The sequence below is a fragment of the Brassica napus genome, chromosome A8 (assembly GCF_020379485.1).
Source record: "Brassica napus cultivar Da-Ae chromosome A8, Da-Ae, whole genome shotgun sequence".
In the NCBI taxonomy this organism is placed as follows: Eukaryota; Viridiplantae; Streptophyta; class Magnoliopsida; order Brassicales; family Brassicaceae; genus Brassica; species Brassica napus.
Window position 1 is genome coordinate 7280443 of NC_063441.1, and position 27959 is coordinate 7308401.

A 27959-nucleotide genomic window follows, 5' to 3' on the forward strand; every position below is an offset into this window, starting at 1 on the left:
ATTATACATAGAAATAATTAAAAAATTATATATTTTTTTATTTTTAAATTATTGTTCATATTTTATATATATTAATATTATTTTTTATTTTATTTTAAGAATCTAAATCCGGATTCGGATATCCGCCGGATATTACAATTTTTATAAGGATATCCGACACTCGAATATCCGACACTCGAATATCCGAAAACCCTATATCCGGATAAAAAATAGTAAAATTATAGATCCGTCGGATAATGATCTAGATCCAGATACCCTGATCATTGGGTCTAAAAACTTAAACCGGGTCGGGTCAGATGTAGGTGGTTGATGTAAAGCAGGCAGCGTATATAAGAAACAGGCCGGAAGCGCGTAGACGATCACGCGCAATCATATGTAACCTGCCTATCTTTTCTTTCTCACCTAAATCAAAGATTGATTTTAATGGATCTTTAGTCGTCCGTCCGCGAAGTAACTCAAACCAGCAGCTTTGCTTCATCCAACAACTCTCTGCCATTTTATCTTTTCCCCCTTCTCTCTCTCTACAATGCTAGAATGCCTCAATACAGACAATCCGGAAACGATAGATTCAGCGTTCGCGGAGGAGGAGGAGGCTCAGCGTCTGATCACGTAGCGATCGGGATCCGAAACGGCGCCGGAGGACAGGGGAAGGCTAACCGTTGGAAGCGATCCGTTGTTCGACCTGAGAGGATTCGTCGCGGTGGAGTCGGCTCTGTTGTCTTCGTTCTCTGCCTTGTGCTCGTTGTCACTGTTCTAGCCTACTACTATCTCTCTGGTTTTGCTACTAATGGCTACGATGATAAAGGTTGCTTTGCTTACTACTTAGCTTACTACTTGTATAGATCTTTTATATAAGTTGCATTTTCGTAGGATTGGATTCTTTCGACGGTGATTTTCTGACGAATGTGACGAGAATTGACCCTGGGAAGGTGCTTGAGTTTGGTCACGGCTCAGTGGTTCACGGACGAGACTCCAGGTATTGGGATAAGGATGATAGACGACGGGATGATGATTATAATGAGGATGAAGTTGAGCATAAACCTATTCAAGTGAAGGGGGTTGGTTTGTACAATGAAGCTGGACGGAACGAGTTAAACAAGTATGAAGCAGAGTATCAAGCTTCCCTTGATATGGACCCTGATGATGCTATTGATTCTCATGATAGTCAAGGGGATGATGAATACGTTGGCCATGATGACGATGACAATGAAGAGCCGCGCAAGGAGAAGCCTACAGAGGCTCTTCATTCCATGAGTAAGGAACATGATGATGGAGATACTTCTAAGAGGTCTTCTCTTGTTAGGAAGGTTGGTAAGTCCGGCAAAACATCACGATCTGATACTAAACGAAGAGGTCGTGGTCGCAGATCTTCAGGTGATGACTTGTACTTAGATGGGTTGAGGACCTCGGTATTTGATCCTCATCATTCTTTTTGTTCTTCAAACTTTCAGGTGGAGCTTGTGAGATGAAGCTATTGAATTCTAGTCAACCAATAGTGGAGCCCTTGAATACTCGAAAATCTGCTAGATTCTCCTTACAGTACGTAGAGAATGAGGAAAAACCTGATGGAGAAGAACAGTGGGATCCCAGGTTTGCAGGTCATCAGAGTTTACAAGAGCGACAAGATTCCTTCTTGGCTGAAGACAAGAAAATTCATTGTGGTTTTGTCAAAGCTCCCAAAGGATCTCCAACCACTGGGTTTGATCTCACAGAAGATGATACTAATTATATCAGTAGATGCCACATCGCTGTGATCTCATGCATATTTGGCAATTCTGATCGCTTGAGGCCTCCTGCCAATAAAATGGTAATGATCATTGATGTATATTTATACTGTTTGGAACATGTGACTAGTACGTGCACAAATGGTGTCATGAATGCTTGAATATAGCTGGCATCTGAAATAGATATCTAGTATAAACTCTGCTCAAGGCCTTACTAGAGTTTACGGGGAGCTGTGAGTAGGTCCTCTTGCGTAAATATCTAGCTTCATTGTAGTGGAATAAGAGTTGACAGGCAACCTCATGTTTCCCCAATATTCTCAAAATACACGTTTCCTCTTTTCTCTTCGTAATTTCCTTTTGCTTTATTTGGTTATGTTATTTGGTTACTTGTACTAACCTGAGTTTCTTTTTTTTTCAATTTTCATTTAGATAAGTCGGTTGTCAAGAAAAAATGTTTGCTTCATTGTGTTCGTGGACGAGATTACCATGCAAACACTTTCTGCGGAAGGAAATGCCCCAGACAGAGCAGGATTCATTGGTTTGTGGAAGTTGGTTGTGGTAAAGAATCTGCCTTACGCAGATATGAGGAGGGTAGGCAAAATACCAAAACTGTTGCCACACCGACTTTTCCCATCAGCAAGGTGAGTCTTATGTGATAGCGATAACTTTCCCTTTTATTGGTCTAACTAGCACATAATTTTCCAGCACGTGCAGTTAAAAACAGATTAAGTATGAAAGTGGTTTCTCTGGACACATGCATCTGAATTCGATATGCACTACCCACCGAAAAGCTTCTCAACAAACAACCAACCAAACTCATCTGCTGTTTATTTTTCCAGGTACTCAATCTGGTTGGACAGCAAGTTACGACTTCAGTTGGATCCCTTACTCATTCTGGAGTACTTCCTATGGCGTAAAGGTCACGAGTATGCTATATCCAATCACTACGACCGCCATTGCTTATGGGAAGAGGTTGCACAAAACAAGAAGCTGAACAAGTACAACCATACTGTTATTGATCAACAGTTTGAGTTTTACAAGGCTGACGGGCTGACCAGATTCAACGCTTCAGATCCGTTCAAGCTTCTTCCTAGCAGTAAGATTTTGTTAGACAACTGATACAAACCCAGATTAAAACCGTTCTTGGGGAGCGTTTGCATTGGTCATGTGAAAAACAATAAATTACAGTCTCTCTTGTTCGCAGATGTTCCAGAGGGGTCTTTCATAGTACGGGCACATACTCCGATGTCGAACCTATTCTCATGTCTTTGGTTCAACGAAGTGGAACGCTTTACTCCCCGTGACCAGCTGAGCTTTGCTTATACTTATCAAAAACTAAGAAGGATGAATCCTGACAAACCATTTAATCTTCACATGTTCAAGGTAAAGATTTCGGTTTGAAAAGTGTATGATTATAATTCTGTCTTGGCCTAACAATAAGCCGTTTGATGCTCATTTAAAAAATAATTGGTTCCCTTGACTCTATGTGTATAGGCTGGGTTTAGGGTTGTAAAGTTGAAAGTGCGCTTGCATGATATGTTAACTGAAATGCTATCAACTATTGGGGATTAAAGCATCTCCAACCCCATTCTATTTTTTACTCTAAAATAGAGTTTAGAGTAAAAAATACTTCAATGGTACTCTATTTCTCACTCTATAATGAGTGAAAAATAGGTTTACTCCAAATATAGAGTAATTTGTTTTTTTTTTGTTCATCACTCTATTTTCTACTTTAAAATAGAATATCATTGGAGCAAACTCAAACTCTATTATAGAGTTATTCTATTTTAGAGTGAAAAATAGAGTAAGCCATTGGAGATGGTTTTAGGGGTCTTATATCATAAGTTTTAAGTAGTAAAGAGTATACAGAACTAGATTTCTAAGTTTTTCATATGTTTTGTTGTTTTGTTTTATTTATCTGGATTTCAGGACTGCGAGAGAAGAAAGATTGCAAAATTGTTCCGTCACAGATCAGAGGAGAAGCGAAACCTTATTCAAGCAGCACTACAACAATAGATGACCGGAGCTTCTTTTTTTTTTTATCGTTTTAATATATTACTTGTTGGGGTTTGTCTCTACTGCTGTATTCACAGTGTCACTTGGAGAAATGCTCTTTCACAGTTTCGTTTTGAAAAGCTCCTTGCTCCGATGACTCTAAAACTGGTTAAGTTGGATCGAGTCTGTTGCTTGTGGCAAGAACCAGAGGAGGTATACCAAAACAGTGTGATGTGATCTGTAGAGATGTAGAAGAGTACTTGGAAAGAAGAAGAGGCTTTGATTAAGATTCTCGAGGGTCCTCGATTTTAATTCAATTCATTGCTTTGTTTTTGTCTGTGTCACTATCATCATTCTGGAGGAGGGTCCCTTTACAAAAATACATTGATTAGATTTTACCTTTTTTGAGCCAAAGCATAAACAAGATATGCTGATATTTCTTTATTTTTTGCCAACTAGATATGCTGATTTTTCATATTTGAAAATATCCATATTATTTATCGATGGAGAGACGTATTAATTAAACTACTAATTATAGGGAAGACGATTTATTTCCCCACGAATAGTATCATATATCTACTCATATAGCACCAAATGTCTCTGGAACTATTGTTTTGTTCCATTTGCGCCCGAGTAAAAAGTTCGAATCCTATTTCCACACCAATCTTGGTTTTGTCACGATTATGTTAACCGAAAGTCGAACCACGGTTTTTGGATGCCAAACCAAACAATACTAAACCAAGAACTTAAATAAAACCCGACCAAACCTAAATTGGACCAGAACTAAAACCCGACCCGACCTTACACAAATTTAAGTAGATCTAATTAAACGTAAAAATCCCAATTCGAAATGAAATAAGAGCCCTAAAAGCCTCCTCTGTGTTTGAAGCTTTGAGAGAACAATGTCAGGGGATTCGAGTAACACATCTGGAGTATCGACTGGAGTGAGTTCTTCTCGTCGCAGGGGTGATCAACGGAATTCCGAAGAGCTGCTGGTGTGGTGAAGAAATTCTTCCTCTGATGTCGAAATCTGACAAAAATCCTTACCGAAGGTATTTTCGTTGTGCTTATGCTGCAAGAAAGAAGGTGAGTTCTCTCTCTTTAGATGTGTTGTTTATTGTTGTGCTGTTTGAATTAGGTTCATTAATAAGCTGTATTGTTTTCTGTCATCAACTTTTATAAGGTTTGTTGTTATTTTTAACTTGAGAATGATAACATATCTTCAAATGGATTGATGAGGCATTGATAAATGAGGTTGAAAAACTTGAATTCAAAAATGCAAGACTTGAAGAAGAGTTGAGAGAGATGAGAAGAAATGAGATCTTGTTGGGTGAGAGAGTTCAAATGAAAGTGGAGAAAGAGCTGTTTGATAAGGTGGAAGAAGTGTTGGCTGAAGCTAAAGGTAGCATGAAGAAAATGATGTTATCAACTGTCGTTGGAGGTGTGGTGTTGGTTGGTATCATGGAGCTTTGTCTCAAATCATGGTGAATGTGATAAGAAGAAAATGGTTAAGTTTAATTATGCTTGTTGTGTTTTAGTAATGTTGTTATGTAACCCACAATGAAAGACTGTTTTTACTGTTAAATGACTATGCTTTTCAATGCTAAATGACATGCTTTTCAATGTTAAATGATTTGGTTTTAAGACATTCTATTCAAAAAAGAGGCATTAGACATAAAAAGGAGGATAAATGTCATTGGTTTGAACAAAAGAAATGTTAAAATAGACACCAAAAGCCGACAGTAGTCTAGAAAAAAAGATAACAACTGCATTCCGAGACATAAAATCGAACTAAAATCCAAATGCTAAAGACCATCAGCACATGTCTTCATAGCCGTGCAAAACATGACAACCAGATGCTGCTGAAGAAGCAGGTGAAGCAACTTGTTGAGATGCAGCTGGTGAAGCAACTTGAGAAGGAATCCGAGGAGGACCTTGAGAAGCCTGCAAAAATATAAGTCACATTAGTTAACTTAAAAAGGTGATTTCAATTCTCCACAAATCCCACAAACCTGACAACAACTAACATCACTACTGTTCTAAATATCGAGAATCAAAAACAGAACAAACCTGTTGCTTTGTGTGAAACCTTGAGTTGTGGTTCGGTTCTCCACAAATCCCATAATGCATAATATGTTTCTTGTTCTTTGGGGCTTTCTTTGTCGGTGATTCATTGACTCCTTTCTTCCTTTTCTTATCTGCTTTGGTAATCTTCTTTCGACCAGGTTGAGGCGGTGCAGGAGGAATATGAACATCAGGAGCAGACGTTTTAGGCCAGAACTCAGCACCTCGCACAGGGACAAGACCATCTCTGTAGTTTCTTCGCCATGTAGATGTGAACCACTGACACACATAATTTTCAGGGGCTAATTTCTTCTGCAGCAGCACTCCATAAGCATGCTCACAAGGGATGCCACAGATTTCGAACTTCATGCATGTGCAAGTCCTCCTCTCCAAGCTAACACGGTAAGTGCATGAACTCAACTTTACTTCATACATCCCATTTGTACTTCTAGTAACCTTGCACAATGATGCATTTTTATGCTCAGCCTTAAGAAAGTCTGTAACATATGCTGTACATATACCTGAGATACAAACAAAAAATGATCAAGAAACATGGATCAAATGATATACAAGATTAGAAAATGAGTAACATACCTTTGTGGGCAAGAGAGATGACTGATATCTTTGCAATACGAGCCATTGCCAATATACGAATGCCCTATAGCATTGGCACAAAAGCAAACTCCTTAGCCTTAGAAATTGTGTTGTTGAAAGACTCTGTAGAATTATTTTCTACATCTTCACAGTAGTTACCCAGCTTGTAGAAGGCTCTACACCATGTCATAGGCTTACTCTTCTGAACATCATCATACACACCAGCATCATAGCATAAAATCCTATCTAAACGTTGTTCGAACTCAGCCTCATTGTAGCTTCATGCCAAATGCCATATCAATGACTTCATCTCCTTTCTACTAGCATGATTCTTTTTCAGATTACCATAGATATGGCGTACACACATTTTATGTTCAATATGTGGTAACTCAGTCTGAACAGCACTTATCAATCCCTCAAAAAAAAACCAGAAACATCAAAACTCATCCTTAACATACAGCCAAAAGCACATAAAGACTAACCACATACCTTTTGTCGATCTGACACCAGTATGTAACCAAGCCCCTGATTCAATCCCAAGTCATGTTTGATCTTTCTCACAAACCATAACCAGTTTTCTGTGTTTTCGACTTGAACAGCCCCCCATGCTATTGGATATATAGCATTATCTGCGTCTCTTCCTAATGCAACAAGAAGCTGTCCCTTGACTTTGAGCTTTAAGAAGCATCCATCGACTCCTATCAGTTGCCTACATGATTGTTTCCATGTCCTTCTGATGTTATCAAAGCAAATAAATATCCTGTTGAACTCTTCCTGACCAGTTGTGTTAGTCACAGTCTCAATCTCCACAATCGAATCCGGGTTTGAATGGACCAACTCAGCAGCATAATCTCTTAGCCGGGCAAACATATGATCATTCTCGAACTCAATCCACTTTAGTGCCTTGTTTCTTGCAGCCTGACACTGAGGCCTAGATACCGTAAACCCCCATTTTTCATGAACCAATTCTTCAATCTTCATGGGCATGTAGTATTCTGGTTCCTCTCTAATCTTATCAACAAAAAGCCTTGCAATTTGAGGAACTTTTAACATCTCACATTCACCATTTGGAATACATGAATGCTCCTCTCTGAAGACTCTAATTTTCCAAATGTTATCCTTAGGAAGAGTGGACGCATACACTTTCCATTCACATCCTTCACCACCAACACATATGAACCCAATCTTATCCTTATCATACCGGTACTGCTTGATATTATGGCATGTATTCAGAGCATAATCGAGCACATAGTCTTTGAAAGCCACACCATTCAAGAAACGTTGCCCTTTGTAAAGTACTCCAGCACCGTGTTTCACAGGGACCTTTGCCTTCGCCTTCCTACGAGGTTCATCTTCCTCATCCTCATCCTCATCCTCACTGGAGGGACACTTTGCCTTTGTAAACCAATGGCTCGTCGACGAAGTTTTCCAATACCTGCTCGATCTCGTTTTCTTCTCTCTCATATGTTTCTTCATCAAATTCCTCACCGTTCACTTCATTAGCCATGGAAAATCTTCTCTTTCTCTTTCTAGGGTTACGTTTGATAAAGAAAGGGATTTGGGGGGGGGGGGGTTATCGGGTTTGGACTTTCACCCAAGATTTTGGTCGGGTTTATTAAAGTAATCGGGTCTTAGTCGGATCTAATTTCGGTTAATAATTATTAACGTAATTTGACCAGACATTGGTTTAATCTGGCTTATTATGGTTAACTAATTCACCTACAAACAGTAACTCAATGTTTAACCAGCCATATGTGGAATTAAGATTCGAACTTTATAATCGGAGATATATAGATTTTTAATTCTAGTTGGTATGGAAATAGGATTCGAATTTTTTACTCGGGGACAAATGGAACGAGGCAATAGTTCCGGAAATATTTGGTGCTATATGATACTACTCGTGGGGAAATAGATCGTTTTCCCTAAAGTTTTAAGTGAATCTTCTGTTACATGAAATAGAGTTATTTTATAACTGGAAAGTTAACAATAAAATAAGAGGAAGCTGGGAAAATAATAAAGAAAGCTTACATTTCGATATCTTGTTAGGTAAAAGGCAGTCGTGTATAGAAATAAAAATCACATAAGAATGGAAAAAGAAAACTGAAAAATGTAAATACATCTTAAGTTTTGGGAGTCCTACTTAAAAACAGAAAAGTGCCTCATGGAACATAACTAATAAAAACCAGAAAAAAAAAGTCGTAAGTTCAAACTAAGCAAGCTCAATATGCTGGTCCGTAACTTGAGAGCTCTTGTTCCCCGCGGTTTCCTCTCTTCTCCACATTCCTATAATGTCCGAAGCAATCCGGTAACAATGGCCGGCCGAGTTGTCAGAAACTTGTTTGCTATCTTGAATGTTGGGAACAATGATAGGAGCACGGTGAAGAAAAAACAAAACGGAAGAATGAAAACAAAAGAAACTTGTCCGGTTGGTTTGTTGAAGAACTCAGTAGTGAAGGTCTTCTTTGCCTCTAGAGACTATAGCAGAACTCGACCTTGGGAGACTCATACCGAACGATGCTACGGCACTGGTATTTACTTGGAAACTCTATTCATCATCAAGATTATTATCTTTTTCTTATAGGTTTACTTTATGTAGGATTTGCAATCTCGGGAAAAAGAATTCTTACAAACGCTCATGTGGTGGAAGTACTGAATGAACACACATCTGTGCATGTCAAAAAGCGTGGTTCTACAATCAAATATAAAGCAAAAGTTCAAAAGATTGCACATGAATGTGATTTGGCCATCTTGGAGATCGATAGTCAAGAGTTCTGGAAGGGTATGAATCCTTTGGAGCTCGGAGGCATACCGCCTCTTAAGAAAGCTGTTTTCGTTCTTGGTTATTCTGGTGGGATTCCTTTCTTGACAAGTTTCATACTATTCAATAACATCATATTCACATTTACTAATTAGTTATTATGCTTGGGTTACAAACTATATATTATTTGCTCAAATGCAGGTAACAGAATTTGGATTACAAAAGGTCTTGTAAGTAGCTTTGAAACCAAAAAGTACCTTCATAGTGACACCGAACTACTGAGAATACAAATAGATGCAACCATAAAAAATGGAAACAGTGGTGGCCCAGTAATCTTGGAGAATAAAGTCGTTGGTGTAGCATATGAAGGTTCGCAGATACAAAGGTACGTTAAACTAGACAATGTTACGATGTTTGATGGAGGCAACCTTTAACTTTTGATTTATTGTTACCATGACGGTTTCGATGTGCAGTTCTCTTATCCCAACGCCAATTGTTAAGCGTTTCATAACTGGTGATGAAGAAAGCGATCAACAGGCTGTTTTCTGCTCATTGGGTCTATCATACCAGTCTATTAAAAATGCTCAAATCCGTAATCATTTCAAAATGAGCTCTGAAATGACAGGAATTCTTATAAACAAAATAAACTTGTGGTCGGGTGCCTACGGAATTTTGAAAAAGAATGACATCATTCTTGCCATTGATGGTGTTCCAATAGCAAATGATGCGACAGGTCATTATATCAAATTCTTTTTTTTTTGTGTATATTCTGTTTAATGTTTGTTTACTTATCAAGTGAGTTTATGTTTGATGCAGTTCCCTTTTGGGAAAGTGAGCGAATAAGTTTTAATTATTTGATTTCAATGAAGAAACCAGGCGAGACTAGCATGATCAAAGTTTTGCGAAGGGGAAAAGAACATGAGTACAACATCAATCTAAAGCCCGTAAGACAAGTCTCTTTCTAAAACTAGTAATTGGTTCTTTGGTTTACATGTTGTTTTGAGGTACTTTCTTCACTGCAGGTGAAACCACATGTTAGAGTGCAACAGTATTATAAACGTCCAAGTTATTACATATTCGGTGGTTTTGTTTTTGTTCCAAATCACAATTTGAGCGAATCTGAAGAGCAGCATGTCATTATCTCTGAGGTTTGTTTTGAATTTTGAGTTTGATAGAAAGAATGATAATGTTATATTATTTGCTAACTAGTATTAACACACATTATGTCGAGTTTTAACAAACATTATGTCTTTTATTCATAACTTAGATACTGGAAGATGACATCAACCAAGGATACGAAAGTTTCAAAGATTTGCAGGTTGCTAATTCTTGATACTCTCAAGGCATTGTGTAGTGTTTTTGATAAAATCTAACAATGTTTTTTTTTTTTGCAGGTGGAGAAAGTGAACAAAGTAAAGGTAAAGAATCTAAGGCATCTATTTGAGCTCATAGAAGAAAATGGCACTCAAAATTTGAGCATTGATTTAGAAGATGACAAGGTTTTAGTCCTCAATTATGAATCTGCTAAAAAGGCAGACTCTATTATCTTGAAACGTCATAACATAACATCTGCCATATCTAATGATCTAACTGGGTCCAGTAACTAGTTGTGCTCAAAGATACTAGGTTTGAAATTTTGCTGCTTTCTACTTGTATGTCCTCCTCGACTTTCAAAGATAATAATATTGAGTATTGACCTTCCTGTTTGGAGTTGTAGTCTTCCTTTTCTGCTTTATCCCATGCACGTTCAAAGATGCTAGAGGATTGGTTACGGCTTGTCCGATGATGATCAAATTTACAAAATTGTTAGGATTCAAATTAGTAAAACTAAAATACAAAGCAAACAAGTTCCAGCACACACATGTTAGATAGGCGACAGGCTTAAATAGTAATTTTGTCTTGTAAGCGTAAGATTACATTTCTTTTTCTTTTTTTATGTTGCAAAATATGACTGTAGCCAAGGATACAACTTGTGCGTATATATAACAGTTATCAAATCTGTTTGACTCATTTCACATCACTCCAGTACCAAACCTTTAAGCAAAAGCAAAACTAATAAAATGATTACAAAATGTAAAAACAAATCCCCTATGCAACTCGGACCAATCATCTTCTTGATAGAATCGACTTTTTAAGAGTTAACGTTGAACATAATCAGTTGTTTGTTTGAGCTATATCTCCTGCAACATTAAAAGGCCTTCCTTCCCACATGATTTTGTTGCTGCCTTTTCCATAAAAGTATCCATATTTAAATTTCGTTCATATTTAACCATCTGGTATTTGATATTCATTTTAAACTAAAAATTTGAATGCATTGGATCCTTCTTGTTTCCTGAGCATCTCAAATATGGAGATGCAGATAATACCTTCGTATGCTGCTTATAAATACAAAGCAAGCAACAAGCAAAATTTACAGGTCAGCCAATACTTTTATTTAGAGTCTTGTGAGCATCCGTAGGACAGTCTTCATCTTTGGCCTTGCCCCAGGAGAGATGTTTATGCAGGCAAGTGCAATGCTGAGGGCACGGATCATCTGCTTTGTTGCTACAGGTGATGATTTGCTCACTCTTAGGTCAAGAATGTTGTTGCGCTGCTCTTGTTGGCTCTGCACCCACTTGGACAACTCTCGTCCTTCGCTGACCGCTGGCTTTCCCGTTAATAACTCCAGAAGAATCACCCCAAAGCTGTAGACATTCCCAGCCATTGTCACCCTCATCGTGTAAGCATACTCTGATGATTAAGAAGATCAAAAAGTTAATAAGAGAGCTCATTTGTTTCTCTCAGACAAAGCTTTTTATATGGCTCACCTGGTGGAATGTAGCCGATGGTGCCTGCAACAGCCGAGAGGCTGCTATTGCTTCTGGAAGGGTCGATTACCTTGAACAGTTCAATGTCCGCTACTAGCGGCTCAGTGAGCGACTTGAGCATTATTTTTTTACTAGAGAGATCTGGTACAAGGACTGGATCACGAGCGTTGGAGCTGGATCCATGCAGGTAGCAGATTCCCTGAGCTATGCCAACTGCTATACTGTACCTGCTCGTCCAATCAACCACATCGCTGGGATGGTTGTGCAGAACATCGTGAAGGGAGTGAGTGTGAGCAAATTCGTAGAAGAGCAAGACTCCTTGTGAATAGAGGACATAAGCCAGTGGAACCATTACGTTTGAGTGATGCAGCTTGCCCAACATCTCTAGGTCTAGCTCTAGTTGCTCGCTGCTGGCTTGCTGGAAAAGCCTTTCTCTTGTGTTGAGCTTTTTGATGAAGTAACTCGAACCAGAGGGCATGAGTACTCTGTAGTAACTCCAGAACATTGTCTGGAACAGAGCATTCTCTGGATGAGCAACGGCCTCCACAGCTTTGGCGAAGTTGATGTTTGATTTGTGTAGAGAGTTTGAAGTGAGGAGCTTGCCATGAATGACCTCGGGAAGCACAGTTGATCCTTCTTCCTCGTCGAGGTCGACTTGCATGTTGTTAACTCCTTTGAAGCGCCTATAAAGTTTCAGAATAATAATAACTGCCACAAGAGCAGTTACTCCTACGGCGACAAGGGTGACGATCAGAACTAGTTGGCTCTTCTTCCCTGATGGCCTGCCTGGGATAACGACTCCATGGTCACCCGTGGTGATCGCGGGGTTTCCAGTGACACTGATTGAAACATTATGGGTGAACTTTGGAATATTTCCAATAAGCTGGTTGTTGGATAGTACCAGCTGTCTAAGGGATATTAGGCTGGCCAGAAAACCAGGGATCTCCCCTGAGAATTTGTTATTTGAAAGATCAAGAACTTCCAAGAGGCCGAGTTGAGACAATGTAGAAGGGATTGGTCCTTGGAACATGTTAGTGCTGAGATTTAAGGAGATCTGCAGCTTTGGCGGCATTATTGGAATCCTCCCTCTAAGCTGGTTTTGACCGAGCTGGAGTTCTAAGAGACTACTCAGATCTCCAATGCTGTCAGGTATAGCACCACTTAGCTTATTCCCTTGTAACTTCATGTTGGTAAGCTTCATTAGGTTCGAAAGAGAAGACGGTATAGATCCACTCAGAGAATTCCAGCTGAGGTCAAGAATCAAGAGTTTGCTTAACGATCCCATCTCATCTGGGATTTCTCCGGTGAGCTTGTTCTGCTGAAGTTTCAACACTTGAAGCGAGGTGATGTTTCCAAGCGAAGGAGGTAAGATCCCTGTGAACTGGTTCATTTCCAAGTTAAGGAGATTCAAACTCACAAGGTTTCCAAATGCAGGAGGTATGTGGCCAGTTAATCCGTTGTTGTCCATCTCCAGATAGGTCAGGTTCTGCAGCCATTCAAATGCACCTGAAGACACTGACCCTGTTAGCTTATTGCTTCCTAGCCTCAGCCTAACTAGGCTATGCGAAATTCTTTGCGGTAACCATCCAACTAACAGATTCGATGACAAATCCACAGAGACGAGTTTAGGCTGCGACAGAAGATCATCTGGAATGGACCCGTTTACAAGGTTGAAACTGAGGTCTAAGTTCTCGACGTGTTTAGTGATCCCTGATGGAATTGCTCCGGTGAATCCATTACGGTTGGCTGCGAATCTGCTCAAGGTTTGGATTCTTGAAAGTGACTCTGGGATTGCCCCTTTAAGATTGTTGTTGGAAAGAAGCAGAGTTTCTAACTTGGAGAGGTTTCCCAACGAGCTAGGGAGTGACCCATTAAGCTGATTATCACTGAGATCAATCAACCTTAGCTCTTGATACTCTTCGATGCCCTCGGGGATACTACCGCTCAATAAGTTATCCGAGACCTCGAGATTCACCAGACTTTTGGCCAAATCGGTCGGAACTGAACCAGCTAGCTTGTTGAAGTTGAGGGACAGATTTTTCAACTGAACCAAAGCGTCAAAACCATAGTCTCCGATGTTCCCACTCAACCTATTGTGAGAGATATCAAGAACCTCTAATTTGGAGAAGTTGCGGAAACCAGGAAAAGAAGAAACTTGGTTCCCGCTGAAGTTCAGCTGCTTCAACCCAACTAGTGTTCCGCAGTTTGTCATGAATCCGTCCGGGATTGAGCTCAAGCTGTTGTTAGAGACATCAAGAGACTCCAGTGTCTGGATTTGGCAAACAAGTGGTAGAAATGAAGAATTGGAGAGATCGAAGCCGGAGAGAGACAAGCTTATCACAGAGCTACTGTCTGGTCGGCTGCAATCAACACCTTCCCATGAACATGGATTCCTCTCAGAACCAGGAAGATTCCAGTCTGGGATATTAAGGAATCTAGAGAGTTCGATCATTGTGTTTGTCTGGGTTGAAGAAAGATCCGGGAAACATACATGGAAACAAGACAGGAAGATGGAGAAGAAGAAGAGACAGAACATGGACTTGCCTGTTTCTGGAGGAACTTGTATCTTCTTCATCTTTTTTTTTGACGCCAGTGATCCTATTCTTTTTCGGGAAAAAGATAGAAAAGGTTGATGAAAAGATTAACAGAACACTGAGAAAAGTCGATGAGAATGGGGAAAATGGTGTGGAAACTGTTACAGTGGCGTGTTGATTGGGTTGAAGACTTGAAGGACGTTGACTGATGTGTATTTTATGATACAAAAGACTTTTAACAAGTCTTTTTGTTCTCGTGTTCTGCCACCACCACAGCTCCTATCACTGTTTGGTTCTCATTTGTTGACCATTTCAGTTTATTTATTATTTTCTACAGGGAACGTGGACAACTCTAATCATTTGATCCTCTAGTGAAAAAATTTAAGCAAGTGCTTCAAGTTCTAACCGTATGATATATCGACTGTAATAGGCTATTTCTCTAGTTGTTTTTGGGTTTCAATGTGACGCGTCAAAACTAATTTTTGGTGTACTATTTACTCGTGGCGAGTTAATTTTAAATTGATGCTATCCTATTTAGTATTTAGGTTACTGAGATAGAATGTTTCAACGCTAAACGGACAGGAAAAGCAAACTTAACGGTGTAGACAAATTTTTTTTTTTTGGAAAGGATGTAGACAAAGTTTAGATGGTTTAAACGATATCTTGATGGTCTTAGTAGCCTAGGTCTTAGACAGTTTAGCATCTAGATTGAAAAAAAAAAGATCTTAGACACGTAGGCGTTTTGTTCGCCTACTTCACTTGAGATTAAAATTTTATTTGATTAATCACTGAAAACTTGTATTTACAGTAGTTACATCATCATATACTAAAAACGGTAAACAGCCAAATTTTAAAGTACTGAGAAGTTTACAAATCAATGTCTTAATCAAAGTTTTCTTTTTACTAAATACAGGTATTGCTTTTTCCTTTAACTTATAAAATATAACTAGATTTTGATTCGTGCTTTTGGTTTGTTTTCAAAATTAAATAATTGGTTTTAAACAACTTTTATAAGATAGTATATAAGTATGAGTATATTTATCCGGAACTGTGAATCAACCGTAACAAATTGAAAAAAAAAACTAAACTAAAATTAGATTGAATTTCATAAATAACCGAGGAGATCATACATGCTTGGGATAAAAAAACTGAAACCAAATGGGTACCTGGATTTTTAAAATAGAATTTATATACTTACAAATTAATACTATTAAAAGGGAAAGAGTCCTAAAAAATTTAACTTGGAGAGGTTTCCCAACGACAATAATAGAGTTTTATAAATATTGAAAAAAGTAATTCTAATGTTTCAGTGTCAAATACATAGGAAATGTGTTATGGAGTAACTTCATGGAGTAACGATTGTTATAGTTTATTTATAGTGGGTGAAATGACTTTTGTATGGATTATGAAATTAATAATACATGTTTAGAGAAAAATATAATAAAGTATATAAAGTATATGTTTATTGATTTGGAACTCATTTAGTTTATAAAAATATAATAAAGTATATAAAAATTTGAAACTCATTTAGTTTTTTTTTATTGATTTCTATCACATCATTTATTCTATTATTTTTGTTACATGTATCATGTCTGAGTAGATCCCTGATAGATTTAGGAATTATCTAGGGTTTTTATGAACTTGTGACTGATACAACTGCTAGGGTAAATCTATGGTTTCCTTCACCAAGATTAATCTTATTACTTGTTTCTATAGTGATGGAATAGCAGGAGAGTGTGACTTATTATCTAGAAACCTGATCATATGAGAATTGGAATAGCAAGAGTGTGACTGATACCTAAAAGAATCATGTTGAGCGAAGTTGTTAAGCACATACGAGAGTTGGTTTAGATAACTTAGTGAACAAAAATCGAGTTGGATCTTAAAGTTTGTTTAAAAGAAGTATCGATCAACACTCTTCCTAAATTCACATACAATAATTGGAATCACAGTATTTAGACATCTGATTAGTAATTGCATGCGAGAGCTGGATTACTTGCTTGTTGAATTTGAGTTCTAGAATTGTGCCTAGTAAAATCCTTAACAACTATTTATCTGAATTTTGATTACCTATTTGATATTCCTAGATCTATCTTCTATCTGATCGGTTTACAATTCTTTTATTTACTGTCTTATATATTTTTGACCTATCTTAATCTGAAATCAAAGTCTATTGTGTGAAAAATTGAATCTTTGTGGATTCCATCCCTAAGTACTGCAATCAATCTGTTATTTGAGAAAGTTTGTTTTAGGGTAATTTGAGAATATCATGGCGGGTCATCTTTTCACAGATATTGAAGTCACGGTTGTCTTCATTCAGGAAGTAATAAAACTCTTCTCGCACCATCGTGTCATCGTAATAAGGTCTTCACTAGCTTGTTTGGAAGGACTTATTTCGTCTGTCTGATACCAAACTGTGTCTTAGTACAGCCTACCACCCTCAGTCCGATGAAAAAACTTAGGTGACCAACCAAAAAATGGAAACATATTTGAGATGTTTCTCTAGTGACAAGCCCGAACTTGGTATGAGTACTTAGCTTACACTGAATTGAGCTACAACTCTTCTTTCCATAATCATCGCAATGACTCCCTTCAAAGCATTGCATAGAAGAAATCTATCATCCTTGTCGAAGTACAAAAATGGGTCTACATCCAATGTAGAGTTGCAGCTTTAGCCTTACTACGTGAGCACTTTCATAAAGCTTAATAGGCTATGAAAGAAAAGCTGATGGAAAGAGATGTGAGGTTATGTTTGAGGTAGGTGATTTGATCTACTTGAAAATCAAACCATATTGCCCATGCATGAATGAGAAATTGGCGGCTAGGTTCTATGGGTCGTTTGAAGTGGAAGCTAGAGTGGGACAGTCGCTTATAGATTTAAGTTACCTCTAGAGGTGACAACAGATTCCATGCCTCTCAGCTATAGAAATTTGTAGGAGATTCTCCGAAGGTATCCCTATTACTTCAGATCTCTCGGCTGATTGTTGCTGAGTCATAGGCTTATTAGGGGTTCAAGGATCAAGGCAGCTACTAAACAAGTGTAAAAGGCTCAAGGATCAACGCAGCTATTAAGCAAGCATAGGTACTGATTAAGTGGAAAGTGATATCAGCCCATGACTATACTTGGGAGTGGAAGATTACAATTAGCAAACAGTTTCCTTCCTTAGATCTTGAGGATAAGGTCTATTTCGTTGATCGGGGTATTGATACAACTGAATCATGTTACCTTCCTGTCCTTTGCAAGTACTCTCGCAGGAAGGCTCACAAAGAGTGTCTAAGGAAGCCCAGGGGGACAGGGTATGTGAAGGTCTGAGGGGCAAGGTTATAAGCAGGTTCTAAAGGGAGATAAGAAATAATTGTTGTGCTGATTCAGAGACATTAGCACATGAGGTTTATACTCACGGTGAGAGTGTGGATGACCTAAGCATAATAACTTTGTAAAGGTGAAGATGTCATTTGGATCATTGTAAGCAAGGAAAGAGTCTCTTGAGTGTGTTTTTCTTTGTAAACCTCTTTTCATTCAATATAAAGTATCCCATTTACATTCTTATGCTTATCACAGAAGTTTGAGTATCAAGATCATAACAACTGGTGATGACTTTCTGGGATTCAGCATGTATGGAAGAAAAACAGCGAGGAAACTTGTGAGAGAACATGTTTACTATGTCGCTGTAAGAACCTTAGGAAGACCATATGCTCTTACGAAATATGCTGAGAAGAAACTATCAAGTTCTTGCGCTGAAAATGTTCTCCCTTCATCTAGATTATTATGCTTCTCTTGGAAGACATTTTTACCGATTTCGTAAGAAAAAATTTATCATCGAAATGTGAGGGTACAGATTCAAGAGGAATGAGCTGGTGGAGAGTTCTACAAGCAATGATTAAGAGAAATACTGTCAAGTTTTTTCTCAACCTTGCATAGATGATATTCAAAAACTGAAGCTTTCTTTTTACCATTCAAAAGTAGAACTCGTTGGAGATCAACACAATCATGCTCAAGAACTGATCGCAAGTTTTTCCTCACTTAAATCTAGTTCGTTAGTTCGTGGAGTATCGTCAATGTAGTTGCGTACTTTTAGTTTAACGGTGTAACACCTCTAGGCTATATCAAATTTGTTGGTATATTCCATAAAAATCAAAGAGTTAGTTTTCTAAAAATTGTTTGTAAACAGTTGGTTCCACCAACGTGAACCGTTAACGGTAAGGGGAGGAAAAAAAGAATCTAAACTTTCTTATATTATTACATGACATAAGAAAAGGAAATCCACTTTTTGCTCTCCTGATATTATTCTAGAAAAAAACAAATTACAGACAGAAAAGGAGCTGCCTAGAGGCTAAAAGGCTAAGAACAACTTAGATAGCTTATCATATGATGCAGATGATTTAGAGACTAGTATTTGAAACAGACTCACCACCGTTCCTGGGAGAGAAACCACAGGCACTTGAAATAAGCATTTGAAATGAACTCTCTGAATCATCAAACATGGGTCGTGGGAACTCATGGAACCCTCCAAAATTACATGTGTCAAAGCTCAGCGGCGAGAAGGAGTCCTCGAAACGTATCTTCCCATCCATGAATCCAGGCTGTGCGACTTCTTCAATAGCATTTGTTGCAGAGCCAAGATTGAAACCAACCATTCCTGTGTTGTTGTTGTTGCTGTTCTCGCAAGCAGAGCTCCCTTTCTGCGCAGAAGGTTTGGTCTCTTCAAGTGGGATGGCAGGCGTGTGTCCTTGGAACAGAGCAATGTGACCAAACAGCTTGTCTTTCCTCGAAAATGTAGTGCCACAGGAACAGAGCCACTTGTTTTTCCCGCAGTGCTTCTCGTGGGTTTTGAGATCGGCAATGACAGAGAACTTCTTGGTATGGCAGCGGCTGCAAGTGAAGCTTTTGTCGCAGTGGGTGCGTTTATAGTGGTTCTTCACGCATAGAATCGTCTTCAAGGGCTGGAACTTTTTGTGATCCTTGTTACGTTTGCAACCAGGGAAAGGGCAGGAGTATCTTTTGATGAGCATCGGCTCAGACCCGGGTACGGCTTCTTTGTTGGGTTTAGCCAGAGCAGCCGGAGTTTTGTACTCATCTCCGTGCCCTCTCATGTGCATCCTCAGGTTGGCGTCTCTCTTGAAACCTTTGCCGCAAATGGTGCAGAAGTGAGTATGGGGAGCGAGGATCTCCTCTTTCTCGAGCTGCAGTATCTCGTAAGAACCGGGAAGAAGATTCTCTCCTTCCTCCACATCATCTTCGTCTTTCATTTCATGTTCTTCTTCAACAACAATGGGCTTAGGCAAATCGAACTCGCAAGTGTTGTTGTTTAGGGTCTGCGAAGCAAGGTTATTAGCCTCCCTTGGATAAGGGAACAAGGCTGAACCGGTGAATGGACCCGGCGCTGTTGACATATTATGATGCTTAACAGATGGAAGAAGACTACCTGCAGTTGAAATCAGCTGTATGATTATGGAAGTAAGATCGGTGGTTATGAGCTGCTGCTGCTGAGCAACGAGCTGTTCTTGACGACCTTGAAGCTGCCCGTTTCGTGCAACCATCAGATGAACAAGATCCTGCAGCTCGTGAATCTTCTCTTCCATAAAAGACAAGTTGCTCAGCATCGTCCTGGGGTCCCACGCTTGAGCCCTGACGCCTTGGAGGAAATCAACATTAACTTGACCACCGTTGTTGTTGTTGCTGTTTTCTTGGAAAGCAGGCTCTTCCTCCATACCCATCTCGTAATCCAAGATAGAAGCATCTTCCCACTTGTGCTGAGACGTGAAGCATACCTGCTCGCGCCTTTTGGAAGAAGAAGAAGAAGATGAGCCTCCCCAGTTGTTCTGACACAGATCATCTTCTGGTTCCATTTTTTCTTCAAGATCTTGTGGTCACCCTACGGATCATCAAATCAACAACTTAGGACCACGAGACAAAAGATATTACAGAGAAGTAACACCCCATTCTACCTTAGGAGAGAGTCAAACCAATGGATCGGTGTAACACCAAATCTTGTAACCGAATCAGAATTAGGACACAGAGACAAAAGAAATTGTAAGAGAGAATCGAAACCAAACTTTACCTTAAGCAGAGAGTCAAATAATTCCCTAGAAAGTTATCTTCTCGCACGAATCTCGAGATCTGCAAACGATGATAAGCTTACGCGTAACGTAACGTAACATAACATCCACAAGAAAACAAAAACAAAAAACAAAAAAAAAACATACACGGTCAAACAAACAAAAAAATCCTAACTTTTATCGAATGGATCATCATCACTCGCCGCGGACAATAAGTAAAAAGCCCAAATCATATAACGCTTTCTCAACCCAAAACACGATCAAAGCACAAGCTTCACGAATCAAATCGGAAAGTAAAGAAATTGAAAAAGAGAGAGAGAGAGAGAGATTCACCAGAAGTATAGCTTAAAATGGTTCTTGGAGACCTCCAATGGCCGTTTGAAGGATCGAGAGAGAGAGATAGAGAGGAAGAGGGAAGCAGAGCTCGAGCGGGGTTCGTCTTTTTATCAGCGAAAATCTCCTTCCTTCCTCTTTGTGATTTACTCCTACTAAAGTCAACGCATTCATCTCAGCCGTTGAGATGCATTTTTATGAGCATCCGCCCCATCTGACGGCTACCATGCATTTTATCGCATCAAACACTGTGACATTACAACCGGAGCCGTTGATTTATAGGAAAGTAAAAATAGACAAGGAGTGGTGGGGTCCAATCTGCAACTAGTCCTATCTCCTCTGTAATAAGTAGTACTTTTATTTATTTCTCTATCTCCATTCTCCATGCGCTTCTTTTACATATTTTTGACTTGGCAACTCGAAATTGAAATTAATCATTAATTAACACCCAATACATTTTTATATTGGCCAATAGAACTTTTGCTAAATTTTGTTTCTTTTGACTTTAAAAAACAAATTATACGTTTAAAAGTTTCACGTAAAAACAATTAAACCTGGGACGGATCGGATATCCGGATAATTTTAAGGTATCCAGATTCTTATCCAGCGGATCTATAATTTTAATATTTTTATCCGGATCTAGGGTTTTCGGATATTCGGATGTCATATATTCTTTTAAAAATTGTAATATCCGGCGGATATTTGGATCCGGATTTGGATTCTTAAAATAAATATAAAATAAAATTAATGTATATAAAATATGAAAAATAATTTTAAAATAAATTATATATAACGTTTTTAATTATTTCTATGTATAATATTACAAAATTTACATAAAATTTATATATACTATTATAAAAATGAAAATATATTAATTAAAATTAATTTTTATATATAGATATTACTATTTTGAAATATTTATTAACAAAACTTACAGATCCAGATATCCGGACTAAAAAATTAAGATATCTGGATCCAGCTTTGACGGATTCAACATTTTAATATCCGGATTCGGTCTCTTTGGATATCCGGATTCAAAATTAATTACTTTTTATATATAAGTATTATTATTTTTGAAATATTTATTAATAAAACTTACGGATCCGAATATCCAGACTAAAAAATTAAAATATCTGGATCTGGCTTTGACGGATCTAACATTTTAATATCCGGATTTTGTCCTTTTGGATATCCAGATTTTTGGATCGGATCCAGATTGAATCTGGATCGCGGATAAAAGTTCTAAGCCTAGAAACAATCATAGGTAACTCATAGTTTTCTTATAAAATAACAACTCTTCTTCTCTTAAATAGATTGGGAACTAGTTTTTATACAGTTTTGTAATATAAAGAAAATTCCAAGCAATATAAGAAAAACCTACTTTAGAAAAAGTTTTTTGGGAAAATTGTTTTTTAGGTCAAAAAATGATAAATATGTCCTATTAGACTAATTTCATATTTTTTATGTTTCATTAGGTTAATTCTTTTTAAAATGGCAATAAAGTCTTTAAAAGTTTAACTTTAAATTTGTAATTACAATTAATAAATAATTATAATATATTTAGATCTATTTAATATTATAATAAAATATTATTATAACTAAATTAATAATAAAATTAATACAATATATTATAATATATTTAGATATATTTTAATTTTATTTTCAATTTTTCATATGTGAAAATTGAATTTTTCCAAATATTTTCTTCTTATATTTTCGAAACTGGTTATCCTTATTTATAAAATATGTATTCTACTATATGTAAAATACAGTAAACATGTTTGAGTTCGATTTCTACAGGTTTTAGATGTATAGTAATGTGTAGATTTTAATTTCTACGGCTTTTAGATTTATAATAATTTGTAAATTCTAATTTTTACCGATTTTATAACGATAGGTTAAGTGCGAAATGTGTATTCCAAATATTTTTATATTACTATTATTTATGGAGATCACGTATTCTAAATATGGTAGATTTAATGAAACAAGTTGATTTTATTTTCTCTTCGTAGAACGTCAATTCTATTTATTTTTTTGTAAGACAAAATCTGAAATTATGATTTAAATATTTTTAGAGCTGGAAAAATACTACTGAATTAATATATGTATTTTATCTGTAATTTATTTTTTTATTTTTTTTTGTTTGTAAAACTCTTTATTTGATTTATTTTTAAAAATATTAAATGACATTAGACGTAAAAATAGTATTAAATAGAAATTGGCGTAATGGGATATAGCTATTATTTTTTTCCCTAAAAACAAATTTTCCCAAGTTTTTTTTGTATGTCGGGAAATGAGGATAAAGTTACTTAATTAGTAGACGACAAGAGAAATTAAAAAGTTACTTAAATTGTGAGGAACCTCCTCCAAGTAAACCAGTGGTGGTAGTGCAGTGGCGCTTGAGGGATTAAACCCAATACGGCAAACCCTGGTTCGAATCCCGCTGGCCACACGGATATGGGCTATTGCTTTCGGCTCATTTGAATGCCCAGGAGAGGGTCTATCCGTGGGCTGTACCTCCATCCGGGGGTTAGGTCTGTGTCTTTAATAGATCCGGGTTTAACCCTTTTCTTTTAAAAAAAAAAAAAAAAACCTCCTCTGCCACGTGGAGTCACCTGCCACGAAGGTTCGTTTCGTTCATGCACTCACTGGAAAGCCAAAGTTTTTTTTTTTTTTTTTTTTTTTTTTGTAACTGAAGCCAAAGTTGAAAACCAAGGAATTGTTTTTAATTACAGTATGTGATAACAAAATAGATTCTAATAAAAATAATAGGTCGTTGATTGAGCAAGCACAAGACCCCCATATGCCAGACCCCCTTTACGAGCTAACTAAGACTGTCACCGTTAGTGTCAAACAAACGGTTTCAAAACTTCATATTTTTAAGTTTTTATAATTATAAAAAGTTTTTAATTATATGTTTATCAAATAGTTTTATTAATTACTATTTTAGTCTTCATAATTTTATATTTTATTAATATTTTTTATATAAAAAATATCATATTCAATAACTTTTAGTTTATAACCTATCTGTAACTAACAAAAAAATAATATATATTATTTTCAAATTCATTAATTAATCATATATAAAAATATAAAATAGTTATTGACTCTTTTAATATTTTTTATTTATAATTTATGATTTAGTATGTGTGTTTTAGTTATCATTTAATGTAATGTTCATTTTAATAATCTATAATGTTCACCGTAGCTTTTAAATATGCATGTTTTACTATTTATAACACTTTTTATAGTATAAATTTTATTTTTATTAATATTAAAAACTAGTATAACCTAAAATATAAAAATTGAATTTATTTATTTTTGTTTAAAAAAGGAAAATACGGAGTTTATCTTTTAGAAAAATACCCTAAACTTCATATTTAAAGTTTTGTCAAACTTGTCTCTAGAGATACTCTTAGTACACTTTATGATCATGGTTATGCATGTTATTGATCAAAGTGTAAACTTTCTCTAAATATAAGCAATATGAAGTATGTTTTAGTCTCTCCAATAAATTGAACATGTGAGCCTCTAATCTCCAATTCGATCTTGACTAACATGTTTAATGTATTTAGCATATTTAACAATATTTAACATATTAATTAAAAAAAAATTAAAACAAAGCCAAAGATAAACGGAATAGCGTGGATCAATTTTGAAAAAGAAAAAGGTGGCCGTCGATACTAGCTACTAGGAGAAGAGTTCAAAACCAAATATGGTTTTGATTTCTTATGAAGGAAACAAGAATCAAGTGTTGGGGGCAAAATGGACAAGGATGTTTACACCCATTAAAAGTGGTGGAACCTCTAATTCTGGTAGTGTCTATAACTCTCGATAATATTTGCATTCTAGACAAAGTGAAAATAATCATTTATAATTTGATTTAACAACCTTAATACCAAAACACGATAAGCGCCACTTCACTACCAAATGTTTCTAGTTTTATCACAATATTTACTAATCAAATGCCATAGAGTATGGAGAAATAACCACATCTCATTACGTCTTTAAATACAAACACAATAATAAAAATAATAGAAAGTTGATTAATTACATGAACGATGATGTTTTGACGGCTATTATTATTTCCTTCTATATTTCAGAAACATTTACTTTCCGATTCAAGTCTAGTCCTTTCATTTATTATCAAAGCTACACCAGAAATACGTGTCACAAGTTTATCGAGCCACCATGGGTGGAATATGCGTAAGCTGTTGCATTGTGCAAATGCTAACATCTGGATATAGACTAATCATCAACTTATAATTGCGTTACATAAAATGTCCCTTCCAATATATATGCTTTCATGTTTTGAAGAGTCATTACCACCTTATGGGTCCATAACAGTAACTCAGTGATTATTACAAAGCACATTCCCAAACTATATGTGGTCTATATTTCAACTTAACGATTAACCCCCAATATTCTAACATTCGTGGGAATGACGATCGCCAAAATTGGAAGACAAATACAATTCCACAACAAAAAAAAAATATTAATTATATGGAAAATGTCATTATTCTAAAAAAGTATTCCATGTGTAAGCGTGTTTAATTTATTTGGCTTACTTGAAAAGAAGGAATTACAACAATGGATGTTGAATCATTAATGAATGTGGCCATAATGAGAGTTAAGGAGCAATATGAGCTTCAAACCTTTTGCTGCTGCTGCAGCACTCTCTTCTCGTCCACCATTGAGCGTTGGCTTCTTCCTGTAAGGGAAACAAGTTCGGTTGTTGTACTTTTCTCTCACCACGACGTGGTCAAAATGACTCCAAGTCCTTCCTCTCGGCAAACTCTCTGGCCACATAAACCTTTCCGACAACGGATTCTTCAGACTCTCGTAGAACTCATGCGGTGTCTCGCAAATCACATGCTGAATCCAAAACGTTATTATAACACAATACTTAGTTCTAAAGAAAAAAACACACTGAATATAGAAACTTGTTCATATATTACCTCTGCCATGGCTTTAATCTTGAGAGTTACATCATTGCTAAGAAGAACGAGGTTTTCATAAATGTTAAGGTTTCGGTAAAGAAGTGCACATTCGAGAACTTGATCGTCTGATGTAGAGCCATTTGAATGAGGAGTTACTGGTGGGGTTGGTGCAGCAGTTGCTTTGGTTTCCTCTGATAGGCTTTGGAGCTGAATCCACCATTTGGTATTAACCTTACACTCTTCGATCCAATCCAGGGCTGAGGAAGCAATCTCTGCTCTTCTTCTTAAGAGAAGATTCCAAGTGCGCTTAGTCTCATTTAGTTCCCTTAACACTGACCAACGAAATCAAAGGGGGTGATGATGGTAAAAAGATTGTCCAAAAGTAATTGATCATATAAGAAATAAAGATTTAGGTGATTAACGCAAAAGATGTATTGTTTTATCATAAGAATTAATTACAACTTATGTTATCAAAGAGAATTCTTCCAGATCTGTATTATAGATTCATCTGCTTATTACAGCCGTATAGAAAGAAAGAAAAAAAGTAAATGATTTTATGGTTTGTGATTAGAGCTTTAAGTGAAGCTAGAAACTATTGATAGACTAAAAAAATACAAAGGGTTTTACCTATTCGTGGTACGACCAGATGTGTCCCTTTGAGACCTTGCAGCAAGTGCAGTGGCTTCCTAGACTCTTTGTGGAGGAGAGAAGAAGTGTCCAAGACAATGGTCCACTTCATCTTGTTCTTTCCATTCTAAATACACAGTGACACTTATGGTTAATATAACAAGTACACAATGACAACAAAACTAATTATGACTTACAGAAGAAGATATGTTGTTTCTTGCTGATGCAGTAGAAGATGCATCGATGTATGATTGGCTTTGGGAGGAGGAGTTTTCAGATTTCTTCTTTGGTGCCACCGGCTCATGATTCACCTTTGATTTGCTGCTCATGCAGTGAACATCTGGTCTCTGTTCCTTGCTTGGATTTTCTGATTTGGCTTCGGGTGAAACCTGAACATCCTCTGATGACTCCATCTCTGACATCACATGACCTCCATCTCCTCTGACATACCATTCATCATCCTCCAAACTGTGCTGCTTACTTGGCTTTTCTGGTGCGGCTTCTACAACACATCGCGCTAAAGACTGAGAATCTTCATCAGATTGTAGCTTTTGTGTATCGACAGAAGAATCTCTAGCCCTTGTATCAATATATGTATCCTCCTCGTCCTCACTAAGGACTTGAGAAGTCACATCCAGATGTCCATCTCCATCATCACCTGACGCAGTATCCGCTTGTGACTGCAGATACGACTCTTCTCAGGCTAAGGACAAATAAAACATTTAACAGCCAAAAAAAAAAGAAGAAGAAGAAGAGAAGTTGGAACCTCTGCTTCAAAAATTCGATTATCTTCTTGGTCTTGCTCCATCAGTGTAGATGAAACAAACGGATTGTCGAGATCATATGCGTGGCTAAGGGGAATCCAATGCAGTCTATAGAGCCTTGTTGAAGCACCGATCCTAATGACGTCACCTTCCTCCACCTCAACGCAAGCATCTGCCTCAACTTTCTCATCCCTAACCCATGTCCCATCCACTAAATCAAATCAAGATTCCAAGTGAATGAGCGAAATTCACGCTAGAAACAATCTAAATTTCGGATTTCATACCAGAGGATAGATCGGTGACGAAGAGTTTCTGACGGGAGGGAAGAGATCGGATCTGGAGGTGGTATTTGCTGATGCTAGGGTGCGTCAGCAGAATATCGCAGTCTGGATGCCGACCTACGATCAGAGTCTGCTCTACCTCATCTTCAGCGTTACCGTTTCTCTCCGGCGACGAGAAATCGCGACTGTTGACGACGAATATGTTCTTGAGAATGGCGTCGTTTTTCAGCACAGTGAACACAGGGATCGTCTTCTCCCGCACTTGTTTCTCCGCCATCGTCGGAGATGGTGACTGAGAGAGCCAAATCTATAGTTTTGATTTCTCTTCATCCCTTCCAGTTTTTGATTTCGAACGTCTAATTTTGTTTACTCCGACCATTTCAAATTTGCTAAACCAATTTATTAAACCGTTAACGAACCGTATGGTTGACGTAGGGCTGGGCAAAAAAATCCGGATCCGAAGAACCGAACCGAATCC

At 37.3% G+C, this 27959-nt stretch overlaps 5 protein-coding genes across 9 annotated transcripts; 2 read left to right on the forward strand and 3 right to left on the reverse strand.

Moving 5' to 3' along the window:
* The first annotated feature begins 366 nt into the window (after positions 1 to 366).
* On the forward strand, positions 367 to 4177 carry LOC106418938 (probable hexosyltransferase MUCI70). The gene is made up of 7 exons (XM_048737697.1): positions 367 to 805; positions 871 to 1374; positions 1452 to 1807; positions 2154 to 2365; positions 2564 to 2820; positions 2929 to 3107; positions 3654 to 4177. The coding sequence occupies exons 1-7, from the start codon at positions 535 to 537 to the stop codon at positions 3738 to 3740; spliced, it is 1866 nt and encodes a 621-aa protein (XP_048593654.1). The 5' UTR covers positions 367 to 534; the 3' UTR covers positions 3741 to 4177.
* Positions 4178 to 7953: 3776 nt separating this feature from the next.
* On the forward strand, positions 7954 to 10839 carry LOC106418898 (putative protease Do-like 12, mitochondrial). Its single transcript, XM_013859631.3, has 8 exons — positions 7954 to 8905; positions 8974 to 9225; positions 9337 to 9520; positions 9609 to 9868; positions 9952 to 10079; positions 10158 to 10283; positions 10403 to 10453; positions 10530 to 10839. Exons 1-8 carry the CDS (start codon positions 8602 to 8604, stop codon positions 10740 to 10742), a joined length of 1518 nt encoding a protein of 505 aa, XP_013715085.2. The 5' UTR covers positions 7954 to 8601; the 3' UTR covers positions 10743 to 10839.
* Positions 10840 to 11425: 586 nt separating this feature from the next.
* On the reverse strand, positions 11426 to 14719 carry LOC106418957 (probable leucine-rich repeat receptor-like protein kinase At2g33170). Of its 2 annotated transcripts, none has more exons than XM_022689844.2 (2): positions 11943 to 14719; positions 11426 to 11819 (listed from the first exon to the last, which is right to left on the reverse strand). In XM_022689844.2, the coding sequence occupies exons 1-2, from the start codon at positions 14515 to 14517 to the stop codon at positions 11809 to 11811; spliced, it is 2586 nt and encodes an 861-aa protein (XP_022545565.2). In that variant the 5' UTR covers positions 14518 to 14719; the 3' UTR covers positions 11426 to 11808. The 2 variants fall into 2 exon arrangements, with proteins under 2 accessions (XP_022545565.2, XP_013715144.2); XM_013859690.3 differs by having other exon boundaries at positions 11426 to 11865; positions 11943 to 14685.
* A 3976-nt stretch (positions 14720 to 18695) lies between these two features.
* LOC106418940 (protein SENSITIVE TO PROTON RHIZOTOXICITY 1) lies at positions 18696 to 21122 on the reverse strand. Of its 4 annotated transcripts, XM_048737376.1 has the most exons (4): positions 20870 to 21122; positions 20539 to 20597; positions 19903 to 20352; positions 18696 to 19792 (listed from the first exon to the last, which is right to left on the reverse strand). In XM_048737376.1, exon 4 carries the CDS (start codon positions 19724 to 19726, stop codon positions 18860 to 18862), a length of 867 nt encoding a protein of 288 aa, XP_048593333.1. In that variant the 5' UTR covers positions 19727 to 19792; positions 19903 to 20352; positions 20539 to 20597; positions 20870 to 21122; the 3' UTR covers positions 18696 to 18859. The 4 variants fall into 4 exon arrangements, with proteins under 4 accessions (XP_048593333.1, XP_013715129.2, XP_013715130.2 ...); XM_013859675.3 differs by having other exon boundaries at positions 18696 to 20352; XM_013859676.3 differs by having other exon boundaries at positions 18696 to 20352; positions 20539 to 20635; positions 20870 to 21108.
* Positions 21123 to 25343: 4221 nt separating this feature from the next.
* On the reverse strand, positions 25344 to 27842 carry LOC106418856 (FHA domain-containing protein PS1). Its single transcript, XM_013859598.3, has 6 exons — positions 27485 to 27842; positions 27203 to 27411; positions 26634 to 27116; positions 26437 to 26563; positions 25828 to 26141; positions 25344 to 25744 (listed from the first exon to the last, which is right to left on the reverse strand). The coding sequence occupies exons 1-6, from the start codon at positions 27756 to 27758 to the stop codon at positions 25475 to 25477; spliced, it is 1677 nt and encodes a 558-aa protein (XP_013715052.2). The 5' UTR covers positions 27759 to 27842; the 3' UTR covers positions 25344 to 25474.
* Positions 27843 to 27959: the final 117 nt, after the last annotated feature.